We start from the raw sequence: 21,237 nt of genomic DNA on the forward strand, positions 1-21,237 counted from the left end.
GGCCCCTCCGCCAGCACCCCCCTCCCCGGGTGTCGCCGCCTCTCTCCGAGGCCGCCCTGCTCTCCCGCCCCCGCGGGGCGGCAGGCAGCACGGGGGTGGCGGGACCCCCTGCAGACGGGGCGGGCACCGCGGTGGAGGGAGGCTGGGCGGCCGGGCGGACAGGTGCGCACCCGGCTCACTCGCAGTCCGCACAGTCACTCAGGCAGGTGCAGCGCCAACGCTCCCAGCGCGCCAAGCTGTCCCTTCCCACGCAGAGCTTGGTTTTGGACGCCAGGGCCCACCCTGAGCGCGCACGGTCCGGGCCGGCCGGGAAGTCAGGGGACTGGGGTCGAGCTCGGGTCCGGGAGCGCACCCAGCTGCCAGAGCCCCCCTCCTGGCTGCGAAAGCAGATGCCTCCCCACCTCCCCCCCCCCCCATCCTGTGTGTAGGCACCGGCGCCCAGAGCAAGCTGGTGTTGGTCCCCGGGATTGGGACCTAACTGCCCCCTCCCTCCACCAGCCGCCCTCAGCTCGCCACCCATGGGCGCTGAGGGGCAGATCCGCAGCTCCCTCACCTTCCGGGTGGGGACAACCTGGTGCATGCTGACCGCTGTCCCAGAGGTCCCCGGCAGAGCGGAACCCCAGCTGCCCACAGCAGTAACCGGGTCCTCCCTACACCCTACTACTGAACCTCCTTTTCTGCCCCACCTCGTTTTCACTCCCTTGTCCATGCTCCTTGGAATCGCTTTCTGGATACACTCCTTGCATTCAGAGCTTGGCCTCGGCATCTCTTTCCGGGGAAAACTCGCCCGAGAAACGGGAATTGGCATTGTAATAAGAGCCAGGGCTTGATTGCCTGCGGTCGCCCAGATGCTCAACAATTAGATGAGAAATCCGTAGTTGTGACTGTTTTCCGCATCGCATCACTCCAGGCCAGTTATCTCAGGCTGCAGTAACAACCCCCAAATCTCAGTGGCTTAATACCACAAAGGTTGGGTTTAGGGGGATGAGGCCTCTCTCCTCACAGATCTTCAGGAACCAGGCCACGGGGTGCTCAGTGCCTTGTGACACCATCTCAACGTGAGGCCTTAGCGGTTGCCAAGTCAAAGACAAGATCGTGGAGAACCAGCCATCGGCCTCTCTTCCAGGATGTAGCATCTACTAACTACTATGGTGTGGTTTCCCTGACCGTCGAGTCACGGGTACCACGCCTCCTTGGGGGAGTGGGGGTGCGGGGCTGGGGGTGGGGGTGGGGTGAGAATGGAATGCATACCTCCTGGTGCCCAGCGGAGGGGAGGACTAGCAGCTCTGGGAGCACCAGTACAGCTGATCACTTGACATCATCCCATCCGTCTCTTGACAGAAGAGGCTCCCAGGCCCAGAGGAGCCAGCTCAGCAAAGCGTCCACGGCTACCCTCTGTTAAAGCCGCCACTGCAGCTCTGGACTCCGGTCCTTGCCCGAGATTTCTGAAGGACCGCCCGCGCTCCACTCTGCACTCACCGGGTCTGCGCCGGCTACTGTCGTACCGCGAATCTTAGCGGCTAGGACAGCAACCCTACTGCTTCTCCCCCTTCCTCAGGAATTCTGGGAGCTCTCCTGGATGCAAGCGCAGTCCAGAGCCCCTCGGAGTCTTCTCCGCTTGGCATGAGCTCAGGGCTTGTCCCTGGGCTTCCTCACAGCATGACAATGACCTCAGACATGAGCACTGCCTGAGGGACATCGCGGCAAACCAAGCGGAAACTGCATTGTCTTTTCTGTCCTAAGCCTCAGGGTGCTTTGCACGTGCTGTTGCCCCTGCGTGAGTTCACCTTCTCCCGGATTCCCGGATTCCGGGGGCGAGGTGAGGTCACATTGCAGAGACCCTGCGGGACAGAGATATTGGTGTGGACACCGCATCATGGGGGTGCACCCGCGCCGCATCCTGGCGACTCTGCCCCCACACGGGGAACCGAGAGATACGGAAACTGAGAGCCGGAAGGTCACGCTGAAAGTGAGTTGCAGAGTCAAGACTACGACTCCGGGATGCCGACCCCTGTCCCCACAACCTCCCAGCCCACTGCAAGGGTCCTGGCCGGACCCTTCCTTCAGGTTGAAAAGTGGAGCTTTTTTAGAGGAATTAGTCAAGGGGATGGAGAAGGAGGGGGTGTTGAAACAGGGAAGGGACGCGACCTCCTCCCGTCACACCCCTCTCCTGCATGGAGAAAGTTCTCGAACCACCCAAATTCAAACACGAATCCACTTGTCCGAACTTCTCTTTGTCACATTGTGGAAACTGAGGCACAGGACAGGAAGGGGGTTGGGTAAGGTCACGCAGAGGGTGAGTGGCAAAGTGGGGGCCTGAGCCAGGTTTCCTAAGCCCCTGGGCCATCGGTGGGGGGGGGGGTGGATGTGGGGACAGCATGCAGCTCGATGAGACAGAACACAGATGTCAGCCTGCTTTCCAAACAGAACAGCTGGCACCGGACTTTTAAATTTTTTAATTTTTGTGTCTTTTTAAATGTTTTCGTCAGCCCTCCCCGGGGCTGTAAAAATAGAGCAGCACAGACGCAGGCAGGGCTAAGCCAGGAGCCAGCCTGAATATGCAGCTGAAGGCTGCAGAGCTGTGGAAAAGCAGCAAAGCCTGATGAATCAACCAATGTCCTGAACAGGTCGTCTGCCTCCTTCCCCACTCCCTGTTGCTCCCTCCCTCCCGGCCTGCAAACCAGAGGAGAGGAGCCCCTGCCGGAAAGGGAATGGGCGGGGCCTCTGGGTTCCAGGGACAGTGGGTCAGAAGCCCAGGGGGATGGGAGGAGCCGGCTGCCTTGGGATCACCTCTTCCAGGGAGCCTTCCAAGTTTTCAAGAAGGTGCTTCACCTCCCAGGAGAGGTGTGGACACCTGTTTTCTCTTTCTCCCAGTCTGGCTTCTTTAAACACACCCTTTGCCTTCCGGAAGCCCCACCCGGGGGGCTGCCCCACCCCTCCCAGGAGTTCAGGGTTACCGCACGGACACAGGTCCCTCAACCTCACCTAACCCTGGTTTCTATCTCTCTGTGAGATCGGTTTAATTCGAACATCTATTTATTTATGGGTCCCGCAGACACCCACCGGGCGCCGACCAGTCCCTGGGCCGGGTACAGATGAGGCTAAGACAGTCTGACCTAGAAGACATTTACAGTCACCCAGGAGGCTGGGGTGTGGGGAGGTCACTGTAACGGGAGGCTGATGGCTAAAGGTGCCATAGCAAGCTAAGACCACCAGGCAGGTGCAGAGCGGAGTCTCTGCCCACCTCTGTCTCCTCCCCTCACCCCTGCTTCCTGTCCCCATCTATACTAGCAGCCACATGGGCTTGTTTCAGCCCCCCAAGGCCCTGTCCCTCCTGCCCTGGGGTCTTCACACATTATCCCGTGGTCTATCACCCTTACCACCTCCCCTGCCTAGCTAATTCCCACTCCTCCTTCTTGTCCCAGTTTAAATGCCCCTCTCTCCCATGGAATTCACAGAGCAGCGGGTACCTACGAGGTCTCCGCCATCAGGGACCTGATCCTCGGCTTCCTGGATCTGGAAATCGTTTTCCAGAGGCTCCGGGGAGAGGAGGCTCAGGGGGCTGGAACCGGGAGACCACCGTATCCACAGGAGAGCCGAGGTCCCCTAGCTAGCTGGATTGCCCAGGGGCGAGCTCCCGGCGTCCACTCGGTGCTGGCACATGTGCCCGGGGCTCCTGAGGTGGCCACCCCTACTCGGAACCCCTGCAGGGGAGAGAGTGGGGGGGTCCTCATGGCTCACTGCCACCTTCTCCTTTGCTTGCGTGGCCCGTGCTCAGGAAGGCGACCACGGGGCCCGCCTTCCCCGGTGTGATCTCGCACCTAGAGCAGGGCCCCGCACGCTGATGACCGCCCCCCCTTTGCCTTTGGCCCTCAGGGATCAGCTGGAGCCTGAGCGTGAGCCCAGGCTGGGGAGACAGCACGAGACCTGGCTCAGGTCTAATGCAGCCGCAGATGATCACCCAGACTTCCTGCCAACATATTGCTGCAGAAGGAGGCCCACCTAGAGGCCAGTCGCTGCCCTAGGGGGTGGGGGCCACCCCTGCCGGGCCCTGGTGGCTGGCTCTTCATCTGGGGGAAGGGTCTGCGGAATGGCCCCCGGCTGGCGTGTTGTGCTCAGACTCTGGCACGTGGACGTGTGGGCACGTGGGCACCGCCCCCCCCCCCCCCCCCCCCCCGCCGCCTGCCGCCTGGGTTCTTGATGGAGCTGAGGGTTATGCTCCGCGTCGGCGCGTACTCACCGCTGCGCTCGCAGCCTGCCGGCAGTGACACAAACCATTTCACCGAGAAATCGCATGCTGTGTGCCGGTCGCACCGGAGCAAAGTCATCATCTCTCAGCTACCTGTCACCTCCAACGTGCTTTCTGCCACGAGGTTCTGCCAACTCCCCCGGGCTCAGCGGGCCCTTGAGGGCCACAGTAGCTGGTAAACGCAGGACCTGATGACAGGCACCCCCGGGAGGACCCTCACTGTGACCTGAGCCCCCTGAGAGAGGCACGTCTCCCAAGAGCCACCCTCTCTCCCACATCTGTCTGTTATAGAGCCCACGTCCTAATCTCTGACCTTCTTCTCTGCAAGTCAGAGAGGTTTTCTGTTGTTCCCGGGAGCCCCGCGATCTGTCTCAACCCTGAGGAGACAGCCTCCCACACGCCACCGCTTACTAGCTGTGTGGTCTTGGGCAAGTGGCTGAACCTCTCTGAGCCTTGGTTTCCACATCCACAAATGGAGACAATACTGGTATCTGCCTCAAGGGCTCGCTGTGAGGATCACATGGGAAAACAGGTATAGCTAGACCAGCAGCACACGGTAGGCACGCCACCCTTACCCCCGTGACCTACGGCTCACATGCCAGCCTGAGGCTGGGGCCTGTCACCTGCTGGGGCCCATGCTGCAGGGCCACTGGGCAGAGGGCATGTCAATGTCGGAGGAAAGGGGCAAGTGCCGGTGGAGCAGACTTGAGAAGGACAACGCACGGGGACGTCCGAGAGGTCGAGCAAGCATGGGCAGTGGGCCTGGAGCCCAGGAGCGCAGGCGGGCTGCAGGGGGCGGTGGGGGGCTGCCTGGGAAGGGGCGGGGGTTGCTGCATGCGGAGAGGAAGGGCCAGGGAAAATTCCAGCCTGCTGTGGAGATCGGTTTGTTGGTTCCTCAGCAAGCTAAGCATAGAATGACCATATGACTCAGCCGTTTCACTCCTAGGTATACACGCAAAAAAAAAAAACGGAGAGCAGGTGTTCAAACAAAACCTTGCACATCGTTGTTCACAGCAGCGCTGTTCACGGTCGTCAAAAGCTGGAAACAACCCAGGTGTCCTTCAACAGGTGAATGGTAAACATCAACGTGCAATCTACCCACACAAAGGAATACTATGTGGTCATAAAAAAGGAGGCCCTGATGCATGCCACAGCACGGATGGACCTTGGAGATACGGTAAGTGAAAGAAGACAGACACAGGAGGCCATTGTTTGGTTCTGTTCCTACGAAATCTCCAGAGTAGGCAAATGCACAGACGGAGAGTAGATGGGTGGTTTCCAGGGGCCGAGGGAGGGGAGAATGGAGAGTGACTGCAAATGGGTTTGGGGTGATGAGAAAGTTCTGGCACTAACTAGACGGTAGGGCCGGTCGCACAGCATGGCGAATGTACTTAATGCTATCGAATTGTGCATTTGTTAGTGGTTACAATGAGAAGTTTTATGCCATCTGTATTTTACCACAATTTAAAAAATAAATCAACGAAGTCACACCATTTGGCCACAGGCTGACGTCCTCTTCTGGTCTCTTTGTTGCCACATAGGCTCCCTGGAGAACTGGGCTCTTCCTTTGGCCCTGAACATCACACCGCGGGAGGAGAGGCTGGATCATCGAGGTCAGGGCAGTGAGACGGGAGGGTGCTGACCACATCCTGGCTCTGACCATTGGCCACCAACCGGCTGTAGGACCGTGGGTGACTGGGGCAACCTCTCTGGGCTCCAGGGGCCCTATCTGTGACCGCAGGGTTGGATTATCGCTGACGGCAGAGGTGATCTCAGAGAGTCTGTCTCTTCTTTCTCCGAGAGCCTGGATGGAACCACGTGTCCTGTACTGACTCATGGGAGCATCAGAACAGCCAGCACGGTCTATCCCAGGACCTCTTGTCCAGGCTTCCGATGGCCCCAGGGGCTGTGGGGGCCAGCACCCTCCCCCCTGCCAAGCTCTCAGAGTCCCTCCTTTCCAATTCTGGAAAGTAGCCCAACATGTGAGTCAGGGATTCTATTTTTTTTAAACTTTTTAATTATTTATTATTATTATTATTTTGAGAGAGAGAGAGTGAGGGAAGGGCGGAGAGAGAGGGAGAGAGAAAGTCTCAGGCAGGCTCCAAGCCCAGCGCGGAGCCCAACATGGGGCTCCATCCCACAACCCCGAGATCATGACCTGAGCCAAAATCAAGAGTGGGACACTTAACAGACTGAGCCACCCCAGGGATCCTTAATATTTCCTGGATCAGTCTTCTTTGAGAGCCAGATAAAACTGATAGACTGTCTCCCTAGAACGGTACCCAGAGTAGGGTTAAGAGCCCCTGTTTATGGTGATTTATGTTCCTACGGTTTAGAGATTAATAGCAGTGTCGGCATCAGATGGACCCAAGTCCAAATTTCGAGCCTGCTATGATTCACTATCCCTGTGTACATCCGGGTTTTCCATCTGCAGAATCGATGTATTAATAGCACTCACCTCAAGGATCGGATGATTCATACAAAACACTTGGGAGATGCTTGGCACTCAGTAACTGTTGGCAAGCTCAGACTCAGCTGCGCTTGGAGACTATCACCTCCCAGCTCTCACCTCCTCAGCCAAAAGAGGTCTCCCTTTGTCATCTTGTCCTCACTCTCCCAGCCCTCTTGCCCTGCCTTCCAAATGTCATTTCTCACGGCTGTCCTGCTCTTCCCCGCCCCCAATGCCAGGGGAACGATGGTTCTTGCACTTGGTCTCCCAATCCAACAGCTCTGCCATTGGACCTTTCTCCCTTTTCTAAGGAGATGATCCTATTGTCTACAAAATAATTTCTCTCTTCTTTTTCAAGACTCCAATCTCATGACCAGTCCATGTATCTTTGAAAGCAGTGTAATTTCTTTTTTGAACGGTATGTATAAATACATGTATAATATACATGTTTAAACACACATATATAATACGTGTGTTCCTTATTTTTGCTCCTTTGATCTGTCAGTTTCCGAGAAAAATCTATTGAAGGCTCCTGCTCTAATCGTGACACTGGCCACTTCTCCTTCTAGCTCTATCTATCAGTCTTTGTCACAAGCATCGTGAAACCATGTTGTCGGGGCATAAAATTTCATAACTTTCATTTTGTTGGTAAACTGTCTCTTTTAGCAACATGAATCCAACTCTGTCCTCTGTTAATGTTCTTTGGATTCTGTCTTGTCTGATATTGAGGTTTACTCACTGATATCCTTTTGTTAGGACTTACGTAGTATGTCTCTTTCTACTCTCCTATTTAGAAACTTCCTGGGTCGATACCATTTATATGTATCTCTTGAAGGCAGGATCTTATTCTTTGTGGAGATTTTTCTTGTGATTTTGACTCATTCACATTTATTGCAATTAATGGAATGTTTGAACTTATTCCTGATATTATTTCTGTATCGTATTTCTTATGTTTTGTGTTTTTTCCCTCTTTCCACGTACTTGTTAGATTGATTTCATTTCTTCCATTTCAGTGTTTCCTTCTAATAGTTTACAAGTTATACATTCTACTTCTATTTTTGTGGAGATTTCCCTTAACATTTTCACACACACACTTAGTCTTACCCTACAATTACTAGAATTGATCAGAATCTATATCCACCTTCCCACAAGTTTTAACATACGTTTATTCTCCTCTGTTCCACAAACTCTTTAACTCCTTTGTTGATTAATATCTGTGGTTTTAGCTTCACGCTGTTAATTCTTATGCAATAACACTTAGATTTAATAAATTGTATCGGTTCTCGGCTAGTCATTGTTTCTTGTATTTCATTTCTCCAATTAATTTTCCTTCTTTTTTTTTTAAATTTTTTTTCCAACGTTTATTTATTTTTGGGACAGAGAGAGACAGAGCATGAACGGGGGAGGGGCAGAGAGAGAGGGAGACACAGAATCGGAAACAGGCTCCAGGCTCCGAGCCATCAGCCCAGAGCCCGACGCGGGGCTCGAACTCACGGACCGCGAGATCGTGACCTGGCTGAAGTCGGACGCTTAACCGACTGCGCCACCCAGGCGCCCCGATTTTCCTTCTTGCTAGAGCACTTCAGTTAGTATTATTTTCAAAAGGGAATTTTTTTCAACGCAAAACATTCCAAGAAATCATGTGTCTTCAGGATGTGGTTTTATTCTTACATTTAGCTGGGTATAGAATTCTGAGTCTGAAATTATTTTCCATTAGATTTTGAAGCTAATTACTTCATTTTCTTCTTGCTTCTAGCATTACGTTGTTTGCAGGTAGCCTGGTTTTTGTCTGGAAATATTTAGAAATGTTTATCCCCAGTGTTCTAAAATTTCAATAGTCTTCCCAGTAGTGAATCTCTATTCATTCATCCTGCCTGGCACTGGTGACCTATTATAATCAGAGTTCTGAGACGGTGTCAGCCTCAACAACAAAACTCTGCTCTTTGTATCTCCCTCCTTTTATTTTGTACCTTCTATCTCTTCGTCCTTTTGTGCTGCATTTTAAGAGTCCTTAACCTTCCAACTCACTGTTTTCTCTCCAGCTATGCCCACTCTGCTATTCAGCCAATCGATGGAGGGCTTTTTTCCATGACTAGCTTTTAATTTTCCAAATTCTCTCGTTGGTCTTTTTTTTTTATTTTTTTTTAACGTTTATTTATTTTTTTTTAAATTTTTTTTTTCAACGCTTTTTATTTATTTTTGGGACAGAGAGAGACAGAGCATGAACGGGGGAGGGGCAGAGAGAGAGGGAGACACAGAGTCGGAAACAGGCTCCAGGCTCCGAGCCGTCAGCCCAGAGCCCGACGCGGGGCTCGAACCCACGGACCGCGAGATCGTGACCTGAGCCGAAGTCGGACGCTTAACCGACTGCGCCACCCAGGCGCCCCATTAACGTTTATTTATTTTTGGGACAGAGAGAGACAGAGCATGAACGGCGGAGGGGCAGAGAGAGAGGGAGACACAGAGTCGGAAAAAGGCTCCAGGCTCCGAGCCGTCAGCCCAGAGCCCGACGCGGGGCTCGAACTCACGGACCGCGAGATCGTGGCCTGAGCCGAAGTCGGACGCTTAACCGACCGTGCCACCCAGGCGCCCCTCTCGTTGGTCTTTTTGAGGGTCCAATATTCTACCACATCTAAGGATACTGATCACACTGGTTCTAAATCGTTGCTCTGGTTACGTAAGTCCCTGACCTTGGGCATCCATCCTCTTGTTTAGGAGTTTGACGCCACCAGTAGTGGGACTTATCCTTGTGCCAGAGGTTTGCTCTAACTGCAAGCACCTCGCCGATTTCCCGCAGCCTGCCTTCATTCGTTCTAGGGGAATGGAAGGTACCACCACCCAATCCTTAGTGTTCTGTGCTTAGGGCTCTCTAGTCTCCCTGGGTGTCACCATCTTTCTAGGACACTGTGTATCTCTCCAACTGTAGCACCCATGCTCCCTCCTCCCCACTCCCCCAGAACACAGATACCTGCATTCTCTGCCTGGCCCAGGTGTGTGTGTGTGTGTGTGTGTGTGTGTGTGTGTGTGCGCGCGCGCGTGCGCGCGCACGCGTCACATGCATGTGGGTGGTAGGGAAGAAAGTTCAACTCACCCGGTGGTTTCCACGGAGGTGCCCTAAACAATTATTCTGCCAGGAGTCCAGGACCCTCTCGAGTCCCCATATCCACCCCTCCAGGGCCTCTGGGCCCCCTCACGTTTTGCAGCAGCCACCCCTCCCCCATGGCTCCCTCCCTCCCTCCGCCCCAGCTGCCTTCCCTTGAAGGTGTTAGGCACAGTTTCTGACCTCTGCATGCCTGCAGGTGTTTTCTCCCTACTGGGAGCAGCAGCTCTGGATGGCGGGAACGGCGTGGCCTTTGGAGCTGGACGGAACCCGGGCATCACAGTCTCAGCTTCACTTTTCACAAAATCGAAACCAGATTATCCTTGCCTTACTTCATAAGCCATGTGGAGAGATTAGTGACGTGAGAAAGTGTCTGGAATATACTCAGTAAATGTTGGATCCTCTCCCCCTTCAGCCTCTTTCATCCACAAGACAGGAAATTCTTTCCCTAGAGCCCAAGTTCGAAGCCAGGGGTTCAGGCAGTTAGTGCTGAGGTCAGAAGAGGGAGGTGTCCCAGGAGACTGGGGCAGTCTGCGAGAACTTTCTTGGGGGTGGCAGGGGCAAGCAGGGGTGAGCTAAATGGGGAGGAGAAGGGGGCGCTTGCGGGTTGCGGGGGTGGGGCGGGATGGGAGAACAGAACAAGGTCGAGCGGGAAATGTTGAGCAAACAGTGGTAAGCCTTGTTTAGAGTCAGAGGCCAGGCGCTCAAATGCCACCAGGGCCCGGGAGATGACTGAAACATGTGGGCAGGCCGGGGTCACGGAGGGAGCGGAGACAAATCCCCCAGCACACGCGAAGGAGTGAGCACTCCTGCGCACCGGCCAGGCTGGACACGGGCCCTCGGCGGGTCTGACAGCAGCGCCCCGCCTTGCAAAAGCCCCGCTCAGCACTGCCCCACCAGGAGAGCCACCAACTGTCCCAGCCAGACTCCAGGGCACGTGAGTGGCGGGGTGTAAAAGCTGCCCTGAGAAAACACTCTTGGCCGATAACACGAGCCTCAGGGCTCGGCACCTCTGGTTTGTGTGGACCATCTAGTGAAGGAGGGGAGACAGGAAGCATGGATGGAACCCTGCGACAGCGGAGTCTCCGTGAGGACAGGGACCCATAAGGTCTCTCAGCACCTACATTCTCCCCTAGCCGGGCCCACCCAGGACTACAGTCTCCCTCCTGGTGTCTCCCTGGAGCCTGAACTGCCCCCCACAGCCCTGGGCTGTTTTAGGGGAGGGTTACAGCAGGTGGGATTCATCCATCTACTTAGTCATCAGTGGCTGAGGTCCCCTCTGTGCGCAGATCAGGCTCCGCCCACAGGAGTTTCCAGAGCTTACACGGGGTCAGAAAGAGATGTTGGTGGTCGGGAACACCAGTATGGGACCAGAATATAGGGCAGATCTGGTCCAGCCCACTACCAGCCCCAGGGCCCCGGGGAGGCACCGAGCAGCCAGAGATGGTCCTCTGGCGCCACCCTGTGGCCACAGTTGACAACTGCAGGTCCCGCGCTACAACCTGCGTCGCCTGTTCCCTGTCCTTTCACATAAGAGGATCCTAGCCTGGGAGGTCACGGCAGAATCAGGTAAGAACACTGTTCGCATCACAGGCTGGGTCTCCTTGGCCCCACTTGTCTCCGGCCTTCTAAGTTTTAAGTACCCTGATCATTTCTGGCCTCTTCTATGCCCCAGCCTATGCGTCTGACCCAGCTTCGTGCAATCTAATCAAGGATTTTAAAAATTTCAGCCAAATTGCGTTCACGGGACAGCCGATCGGGTTCCTGTTTCTATGCGTTTCTATCCTTGAGTCAGTTTGTCACAGCCCCAGCTTCGTCTATAAAGGGCTGGAGACAAGGTTTCCTGCCCAGCAGCCAGGCTGGACACGGGTCCTCGGCGGGTCTGACAGCAGGGCCCCACCTTGTCCACAGCAGCCCGGGAGGGAGGAGGAAGGGGCAAGAAGAGCTGGTCCAGGGGGGCCAGAATGGAGCTTAGGGAATTGGCTCCTTCCTTCTTCTTTCCCTGCAGTTGCGCGTGCACTCACTCATCACTAGTGTCGCAGTCCGCCCCGCTCCTCACACACAAGACACACCCGCGATTTCAAGAATGCGCTGTGCTGCCACCTGCTGGCCACGTCAGGACAAGCACCCTTGGTTCCCATCAGAGCCTCCAGAGGTCCCCCACCAAGCTGGTGGCAAGTCCGCTCTCCAGACTCCCTGTTCCCAGTCCCTCCCATTGCCAGGCGGCCTCCTGGCTCTTCCCTGCAGGCTCTGGGAGCCCCACGTCTCCTCACTGGGTGGCCCAGGGCTTGTCAACTAACCTCTCGGTGCCCGAATTCCTGGGCAGGTTGTGGGAAAAACCAAACACATGTAAGTTAAAACGCTACAGATATGCAGATAGATGTCTGTTATTGACTATAACTGGTGACATTTTTTTTTTAATTGTCAGTTAAAGCTAACTCAGTCTCTTTCCACCTAACATGGTCTTCTTTGGTCTCTCAGGCTCTTTCTAGAAGCATCTAACTCTTAAGCCCCCACTCACTGGAGGGGCTGCTATCCCCTCTTGCTCTTCATAGGGTCTCCCTCATTTCCTCCCTGGTGAGAGGACATTTGGATGCAGGAGCCGGCCTCTGCTTGGGGCACTGGCCACGTCTCAGGTCTCCTGGTTTCAGGCCGTGAGCCTCACCCTACCTGCTTGCACTACTGAGCCCCTGCTTCAGGGGTAACAAGGGTCTGCTCTCGGCCCAGCCAGATTGGGTGGTCCCCCTGAAACCCTCAGCCCCAGGACCACCTTGCCCCTCCTTGGTGGCCACTAATGAGCTCCCAGGACGGTCCTTCTCATGCAGGGATTCTGAATTCGTTCCTTTCCGTGCTAAAGGGAGAGCCAGGATCTTGGGGACCATCTCGGTCCCACCTGCTCAGTAGCTCCTCTGCTTGTGAAACTGGCCTCCTCAACCAGCTGGGGTCGCTGCTGGAATTTCTATCATCTCTCTCACACCCCTGACACCCACGCTTTGGAGAGGATGGGGGTCCTCCCGCCCAGGAACCTGCTCATTCTCGCTCTAGCTGATTCACTCATCACAGTACCAGTGGGCCACTTTCTGCCTAGGGGGGGACTTACCCAAACCATCTCCCCCTTCTTGCTCACCCCGCGGGCCTCCTGTCCTAGACAACAGGTGCCTGCCAGGACACTGGTAAATCGAGGGGACAGGAGGTTGTATACCAAGTGTCACGCATGCTCTGTTACATTTGTCCCTCTGCCTGGCCTGCAGGAGAATCAGTGAGCTTCCCTCTCCTCCTTCTCCCTTTCACCTCCTCCTCCTCCCCCCTCCCCATACCCCTTTCCTCGGGCTTGTCACTGAGGGCCAACCCAGCCAACTCCTCTGGCTGCTAGGAATTGCAGTTCTGACCTGACCCTTATCTGCCCTCGGGCCTGCTGCAGGCCGAGTGCCTGAATACTCTCCTCTTCAGACGGAGGCTCATCCCTTGAGCACTGACTTGGCTTTAACCATGGACACCTGAGCCCTTAGGGAATTCTGGATTGGAGGACAGTGTTATGTAGAGGTCGCAAGCCCCAGAACATAGCTACGTGGGCTAAAATAGCTACGTGGGCTAAAATCCTGGTGGCACCACCGACCTGGCACACCCTCGGTCGGGACAGCTGGCTCTGCTGAGACCACAGCCCCATCAGTAAGTGGGAGTGACCACAAGAGGGTGGTTATGAGGCCACAGAACGTGCTCCTCAGCATCTGGAACGCAGAAGTACTAAGGAAATGACCATTAGTGAGGTTATGATGTCGGAATGGGTCCCAGTGGGGAAACCGTGACCCAGAAGAGTGGAATAACTATACTAAATCTTTCTGCCTCAGACCCCTGGCTAACCTGGAGGCCATGGCTCCCTCCAGGGGCTCTGGTCTTATTTCCAACATCATCAAAGGGGTAGATCTCCACTCCTGACAGGAGCTGAGCCTGTTGAGGCCAGCCAGTGAAGAAGGCAAGGGACCACGCTGATGGGCCACCTCATCTCGGGGCAGGACAAGCCTGGCTTTGCTACCAGGAGGTGGACTCCCTTTTCTGCAACTCATTAAACGGTGCTGAAGCCAAACACACACTTCATGGGCTTTGAAGAAAGTCACCTTCATTTCACTTGTGTGTATCCTGTTGAAAGGAAGGAAGGAAGGAAGGAAGGAAGGAAGGAAGGAAGGAAGAGGGGGGGAGAGAGGGGAGGGAGTATGGAAGGCAGGAAGGTTGGGAGGGAGGAAGGGAGGGAGGGAGGGAGGGCAGGAGGAAGGGAGCGAGGGAGGGAGGGAAGCAGGAAGGGAGGGAGGGAGGGAGGGAGGAAGGGAAGAAAATCATAAAGCCGAGAAGTCCTGGCCTCTGTCATCAACCGCTGCAGGTGTCCCTCCCTCCCAGCACAATGAGGGCAATGACGGGACCCGGCAAAGTGGGTGCCACAGGACAGGCAGCACCTCCATGCTGGTTCTCTGCCCAGGCTCCACCTCCGACCTGACCTCCCCATCTCTTGTCCAGGTTCGTTCCGCTGCTGCTTCCCTCCTACGCTCTTCAGCAACCCCCTCCAGCCCCAGGCCCTCTGCACAGCCTTCCCTCAGCCAGGAGGGCTCTCCCCTCCTCTACCCAGACCTCAGCCAGTGCCGCCTGCCGGAAGGGGCCTGTCCGGGCCCGAGGCTGGCCAGGGCCCCACTCCAGTTGCTCCCGCAGCCCCAGACCTCTCCTGTAGCTCAGGGAATCACAGTGAGTTCTGGATGGCTCGTCTGCTCGTCCGGTGGGGCCGCATTCCGAGGCACTGACTAAAACATCTTTGCCGCTACAATTCTTTTTTTCTCCTTTAAATGAATTAGGCGGCTGAGGCCGCTGCCGCCTCAGGGTGAGGGATCCTGGATGAGCAAAGAACAAGCTCAGCAATCCGTAGCTTCGGAGTTTGTACGCTCAGGCTGCCAATCAGTCCCGAAGGAGAAGCTGTGGGAGAGCCAGCCTGCTGAAGCCAGCACAGCACCCACGCCGTAGGTCTGTAAGAAGCAGACCTAGAATCGGGCCCGCGCGGGCTGGGAGCGGACAGCAAGGGCTGGCAGAGACGAGGGACAGAGTGCCTGCGAGGGGGCTCTGTGTCCCGGCCCCCCCACCCCACCCCAGCTTTTGCCCGTGGCCCTGGCGCTCCCTGCGGGTCACCAGGGGCCAGGAGCACGGGGAGGAGGCAAGCAGGCAAAGGGGTCGCACCGCCCCCCAGCGGGGCACAGTCTGGAGCAACTCTCTCCCTGTGGCCGAAGGGCCCCCCCCCCCCGTCCACCAGACGTGGGGGGGACAGGCTATCCCAGCAGTGTCGGCACCCACTGGTCCGGCGACACCAGCGTGAGGATGAGGAAGGGGGTTCCCTTCCCCACTGCCGTCGACATGAAGAAAGGAGGCCCCTGCATCCGCGCACCCCACCTCCCCACCACATATCCCAACACCCCTCCCACCCCGTGCTTGGGACACTCCCTGGGAGGAACCAGATGTGGCTGAGAAAAACCTGATGGGATTAAGTCTCCGTCAGGAGCAGAACGAGGCCCCAAGAGAGAAATGAGCTAAGTGGCTTGTTTTTTCAGAGAGCCAGGCTGGGTGGGTCTGGTTCACTGCTGTGGCCTTGGGCTAGCACCAACCCCTCGAGCAGCGGGTACTCCGTCCGTCCGTGGGCCCTCCTGCCGGCCGGAAGGTCAAGTCGGGCGAGGGTGCGGTTCTCACCAGGCCAGAGGCTGCGATGCCCTGCCAGTCCCAAGCTAGGGCATCCCGGTGGATCTACACACCGTGACTACACAGGGGCGGCTCTAGGAAGAAGGCTTGCGGGCCCGGTGGGCAGGAAGTGGGCCCAGGAAGAAAGTATATCATGTAGGTGAAATGGTCTCCTGGCCCTTAGACAGTGGCCATGTCCTCGAGTGGGCAGCCACGGAGGGTCTCTGGGGAGCAGCTGGGGGGCCAGCCCTTCAGGGTCTCACTTCGTCCAGAGCCACAGGCTGGGAGGGCCAGGACTCCTCTGGACACTGCCCTGCTTGGACCAGGTGACTCAACCCCAAATACACTCCTTGTCAGGACGGACGTACAGAGCCCCCCACCCCAGCCCCGGAGGGATACAGCTGCCGAGGTGGGGACAGCACAGTGGAAAACTGCCCTTGCCTGAGCAGAGTCCTTCCTTCCTCGAGCCAGAAAGTCAAGAGGCTCGGGCTGGCTGAGCTTCAGCAACTTTCCCTCGCCTCGTCTCCTACTTGACCGTACCTCCTGGGGCAGCCCTAGTGTACCTGTCACAGGGGGCCTGGCAGGAAGACCCCAGAGGTGGGACAATCAGGGGTTCCCTGCAAGGGCAGTGGAGGGGGGAGGCCTTCAAGAAAGCCTGGGGACGTGATGGCTGGTTCGCGTCACCCTTCCCAGCAGACCGAAAAGAACAAAAGTGGAGACTCTGACATCACCCCGCCCCCTCCCCACTTGGCTGCTGGGATCTCAGGGACGTGGGGTGAGAGGAGCACAGAGTGGGGGACCCTGCTCTGAACTGTGCAGGACAGGAGGGGCTGGAGACCTGGGGGCACAAGGAGGGGACCAGTCAGCGTGGTGGAGGGTCTACTCAGGGGACCACTATGGCCGCCAGCTTCTCCACCTGCCCATCCCTCCTTGGTCCCACATAGCACCTGCAGCACCCATGGCGATGGGCGGGGAGGCTCCTCAGCCCCCCTCATCAGTGTGGGGGGCAACCCCCCAAGATGTGCAGCTGGGCTCCCAGGGGCCAGACGCCGGAGGACCTCAGGGCAAGGGCTAGAGGTGGCCACTCCTTGAGTGACACGTGAACAGCATTTATTTTCCAGGCCTTCAGCAGACGTTCCAGCCTGCTGACCGTGCTGTGCCCCGAGCAGGGCCCCAGGGCCGGAGGTACAAGAAACCTCGGAGCCGGTCAAAGGCAGGATGGCGTGCGGTGCCTGGAGACGGGCGTGCCCTGGAATTCGGGGTGTCTGCTGAATCCATGGTGGGTCCCTAGGGGAGCAGGGACCAGGCGGGCAGGCAGGGAAGGGGCTGCAGCTCAGAATGAGGGCTCGGGGCCTTCTCACTCCAGAAGCACCTCACTGCTGGCACCCTCGCCGATGGGCCGCAGACCCGGGAGTGGGGACTTCCCTGAGGGGTGGGGGAGGCCTGCTGGACCCTCGGCTCCTTCCGGTCTGGAGCCCCGAGCCCTGAGCAGCCCGGCCGTGGCCTGAGGTCAGCCTGCATCCCCCGGGGGGCACGTGTCTTGTCCAGGGCCCCTGGGCCAGCCCTGCCCCGAGATCAGTTTAAGGCCTGGCAGGGCTGGGGAAAGGGGGGAGACATGCAGTGGGCCCGGGACATCGGAGAGGGAGCCCCGGGCCAGAACACTAGCCCTCCCCCCCCCCACCCCTCACAGGCCCTGAGGTGGGAGCCCTGAGGCCAGGGGCCCTGCAGAGAAGCCCGGACGGAGCACAGTCCAGCTCAGCGGGGCCGCTTGCTGTCCAGAACGGCCTTCCAGTCGTCTGCCCACGAGTGCAGCCTGCGGCTGGGAGGCTGCAGCTGCAGGTGCCGATTGTGACAGGCCGTGAAGAGGATGTGCTCCCAGCTGGGGGTCGGCTCGGCCCCTGTGGGCGGGAAAGCAGCACTTGAGGCCGGCTCCAGGAGGCCCGGGGCGTCCTCAGCAACAGCGGGCCTCTCTGAGACTCGGCTTCCCCGTCGGTCAGGTGCTGACTGCGCCAGCACCGGCTCACAGGGGGGTTGCAAGGGTTAAATGAGATGGGCCACGCGGAGGAGCACCTGGGACGGCCCCCAGGGGACCCAAAGCAAACGGTGGCTTCCGTGGTGGTGGTGATGGTGGTGGTCGTTCTCACCACGGCCGCCCTCATAGCTGAGCCCTGCTGACGCCCTGCCCTTCCCCTCCCTCGTGCTTGGCCTTCCCTCGCTGGCCAGTGCCGGCTTCGCAGCTTCCCACCTATCGACCGTGGGTAACCTTCGATCCCTCAGGTCCACCTGTCCACACCAGCACTCTGGTGCTGATCCTGTCCCCCGGGTTACAGCCTGACTCCCCGGCTCCTCCTGCACAGGCCTCCCCCCTGCTCCCCGTGGTCGGAGACAGAAGCTGGGCGGGGCTCCGTGCCCCCCACGTGCCCTGACTCTCCTTGTGGAAGCACGTGGCTTGGGAGGTCAGGGGTGGGCACACGCATGAATCCCACCCTCTGGCCACACTGTGACCTGTGTGGAGATAGATGGGTGTGTTTCCCGAGCCAGCTCCAAAGGCCATTAGGGAAGCGATATTCTGTATTCTCCCACTGAGGTGACCAAAAGAATAGGCGTTAACTCTGAAAGCCCTGATGGCTACCAGGGGAGCCTGACCGAGTACAAAGGCAAAGCAGAGCAGTCAGGAGATAAAAGAAACCGAATTCTGACTGGTGTTTGAGTTCCTAGATTTACCGCAGCAGAAGCCTTCCTACCCAGTTAGGTGCACTGATGAATTTCCCCTCTCCCCTCGAAGGTGGTATAAGGTTTGTTTGTTTGGAGGGAGGGAGGGAGGGAGTCACCCATCAGCAAAAGGGACAAATATAGCTCCTTCAACTAGACACATTATGCTTTTCTGTTTTCCAGCAGGCTCAGTCCACATTGCCCTTGGGGGAAAAAAACGGCTTTGTTGCTAAAAACAAATGTTTGGAGGCCAGCCTGGTCCTCATTTTACATGAGGTAAAAAGGGACTCATCCGACGAGTTACCCCAGGAGCTGAGACCTGCTTCTCCCGACTCCCAGGGGCACCCCTTCCAAGGCCAGATGCTGCTGGATGCTGAGAATAACCTTGCCTTCCCGGTAGGGGAGCATTGGAGGCTGAAGGCCTAATACACATCTGGTGATTAAGTGGGGACCACTCAGGACAGGGGCCGTGAGGCCAGCCCTGCATGCTGTCGGTCCCAGTGGCTCCCAGCTCTCCACACTTGCTCCTCACCTGCAGCAGGCCACTTGCCTGTGATGTCTGGCCGGTCATCTATGAGAAGGTCGGCAGAGACCACGGTCTTGTCTGTGGCCAGCACAATCTGATCCAGAAAGTCCGGGCCAAAGTGCTTCTCCACCCAGGCATACTGGAACACAAACAGGGAGGGGGAGAGGAAGGGGCCGTCAGGCCTGGGCACAGACACGGCTGGGGCACAGCCAGGCTTCTTCCAGGAGGAAGGGCCACCATCAAGATGTGATGATCCCAGTGGCAGCAGAGGAAACATACTCAAGGAGATGGTGGGACTTGTCCATGTCCCCATAGCTAGAAAGCGGCAGAACCCTGGCTCAAACCCAGGCTGCCCGCACCCCAGCTCCAAGCCTGCACATGCCTGGCCTACTCGACCCAACACTCATGCTATGAAGGCCTCCTGCACCTTTTATTTTTAATGTTTATTTATTTTTGAGGGGGTGGTGCAGAGACAGAGGGAGACAGAGGATTCGAAGCAGGCTCTGTGCTGACAGCAGGGAGCCCAATGCAGGGCTCGAACTCATGAACCATGAGATCATGACCTGAGCCGAAGTCGGACGCTCAACCGACTGAGTCACCCAGGCGGCCTGTCACCACCCATCATCTTTTAAAAAAAATTTTTTTTAAGGTTTATTTATTTCTGAGAGAGACAGCATGAGCAGGGGAGATGGGAAAGTGGAGGTAATGGGAGTATTACCTCACGGGACTCCTTTGGGGATTAAATGGGACAATGTACGTAAAAGTCTTAGCACAGTGCCTGGCACACAGAAAGTGCTCATACAAGGCAGCTGGACAAAGGGTGCCACTGCTGGTCTCATCTCTCCTCTCCTGTGGTTCTGATGTGTCTGAGCTGCGGGACTTAAACAAACCATTTAATCTTCTAAGACCTGTGTCTTTGCAGTGTGGTTATGATCACATTAAATCTGCGTAGGACACAGAGTAATGCCTGACACGTAGTAAGTAGTTAATAGATGTTACTTTAGTTAAACGTTGAGAGCCTTGCATTATATGTAAAAAAAAGCTACTAGAATAAAGAAGTTTAGCAAGATGGCAGGATACTAGGTCAATACGCAAAAATCACTTGTATTTCTATACCTTTGGATATTGAAACGAAAGAAACAATACCTTTACAATAGCGCCAAAAATAAACATGAAACAGATTGACTCTACTCTTAGAAATAGTTTAGATGGTAAATTTTTTTTTTAATTTTTTAATTTTTTTTTTTTTTTTTTTTTTTTGAGACAGAGAGAGATGGAGCATGAGCAGGGGAGGGGCAGAGAGAGAGGGAGACACAGAATCCGAAGCAGGCTCCAGGCTCTGAGCTGTCAGCACACAGCCCGACGCGGGGCTCAAACTCATAGACCGTGAGATCGTGACCTGAGCCGAAGTCGGACGCTTAACCGACTGAGCCACCCAGGCGCCCCTCAGATGGTAAATTTTATGTTATGTGCACTTTACCACAATCTCCAAAAATTTTTTAAAAATACTTTAAAAATAAGGACAGGCTTGGGCGCCTGGGTGGCTCAGTCGGTTAAGCGTCCGACTTCAGCTCAGGTCATGATCTCACAGTTCGTGAGTTCGAGCCCCGCGTTGGACTCTGTGCTGACAGCTCGGAGGCTGGAGCCTGCTTCGGATTCTGTCTCCCTCTCTCTCTGCCCCTCCCCTGCTTGTGCTCTGTCTCTGTCTCTGTCTCTGTCTCTGTCTCTGTCTCTCTCTCTCAAAAATAAATAAACATTTAAAAAATCTTAAAAAAAAATAAGGACAGGCTTTATGCAAAAAAAAAAAAAAATGCACAAAAACGAAAAAAGCAAAATAGGAATAAATTTAACAAAATGTGTGCAAGACCTGTATGCTGAAAAAATACAAAATATTCCTGAAGGAAATTTCAAAGATCTAAAGAAATTGTCATTTTGTATGAATGACATATGTATGAATGTTCATGGCTCAGCAGATTCAATGTCATTAGCCTCCACTGATAAGATGCAATTCAATCAAATTCCCACCAGGCTTTTTGTAGAAATTGACAGCTGGTTCTAAAATGTATAGAGAAATACAAAGGACCTAGAACAGCCGACAGTTTTTTAAATGAATAAAGTTGGAGAACTCACATCGTTTTCAAGAGTTACTCTAAAACTACAGTAACCAAGAATGATATTCACATGAGGATAGACATTTAGATCAAAGAGACAGAATATATTTAAGAAACACACCCAAAGGTACCAGGGTAATTTAACAGAGGAACAGCTGGGCATCCACGGGCCAAAAAAAGAAAAAAACAAAACAAAACAAAAAACAACCCGACACACAAAAACTTTTATTTTTAACTCTTACCATATATAAAAAGTAACCTGACATGGGCCATAACCTAAATATAAAACCTAAAATTATAAACACTGCTCTTCCAAAGCCACAGTTAAGGAAAGGAAAAGACAAGCCACAGACTGGCAGAAAATATTTGTAAAATCTGCTATCT

The 21,237-nt window shown here is 55.5% G+C and overlaps 1 protein-coding gene across 2 annotated transcripts in view; it reads right to left on the reverse strand.

Moving 5' to 3' along the window:
- Nucleotides 1-16,576: 16,576 nt before the first annotated feature.
- Nucleotides 16,577-21,237, reverse strand: part of NT5M (5',3'-nucleotidase, mitochondrial) — a 33,100-nt gene continuing 28,439 nt past the window's right edge. The window contains exons 4-5 of one of the 2 annotated variants that reach the window (XM_030294651.1): nt 18,767-18,881; nt 16,577-17,402 (exon numbers count right to left, since the gene is read on the reverse strand). In XM_030294651.1, coding sequence (XP_030150511.1) covers nt 17,260-17,402; nt 18,767-18,881 — 258 coding nt within the window. In that variant the 3' untranslated portion in view covers nt 16,577-17,259. Of the gene's footprint in view, nt 17,403-18,748; nt 18,882-21,237 lie in introns of both variants that reach the window. The other variant, XM_030294650.1, reaches the window with a different exon arrangement.

The sequence above is a fragment of the Lynx canadensis genome, chromosome E1 (assembly GCF_007474595.2).
Source record: "Lynx canadensis isolate LIC74 chromosome E1, mLynCan4.pri.v2, whole genome shotgun sequence".
NCBI lineage: Eukaryota > Metazoa > Chordata > Mammalia > Carnivora > Felidae > Lynx > Lynx canadensis.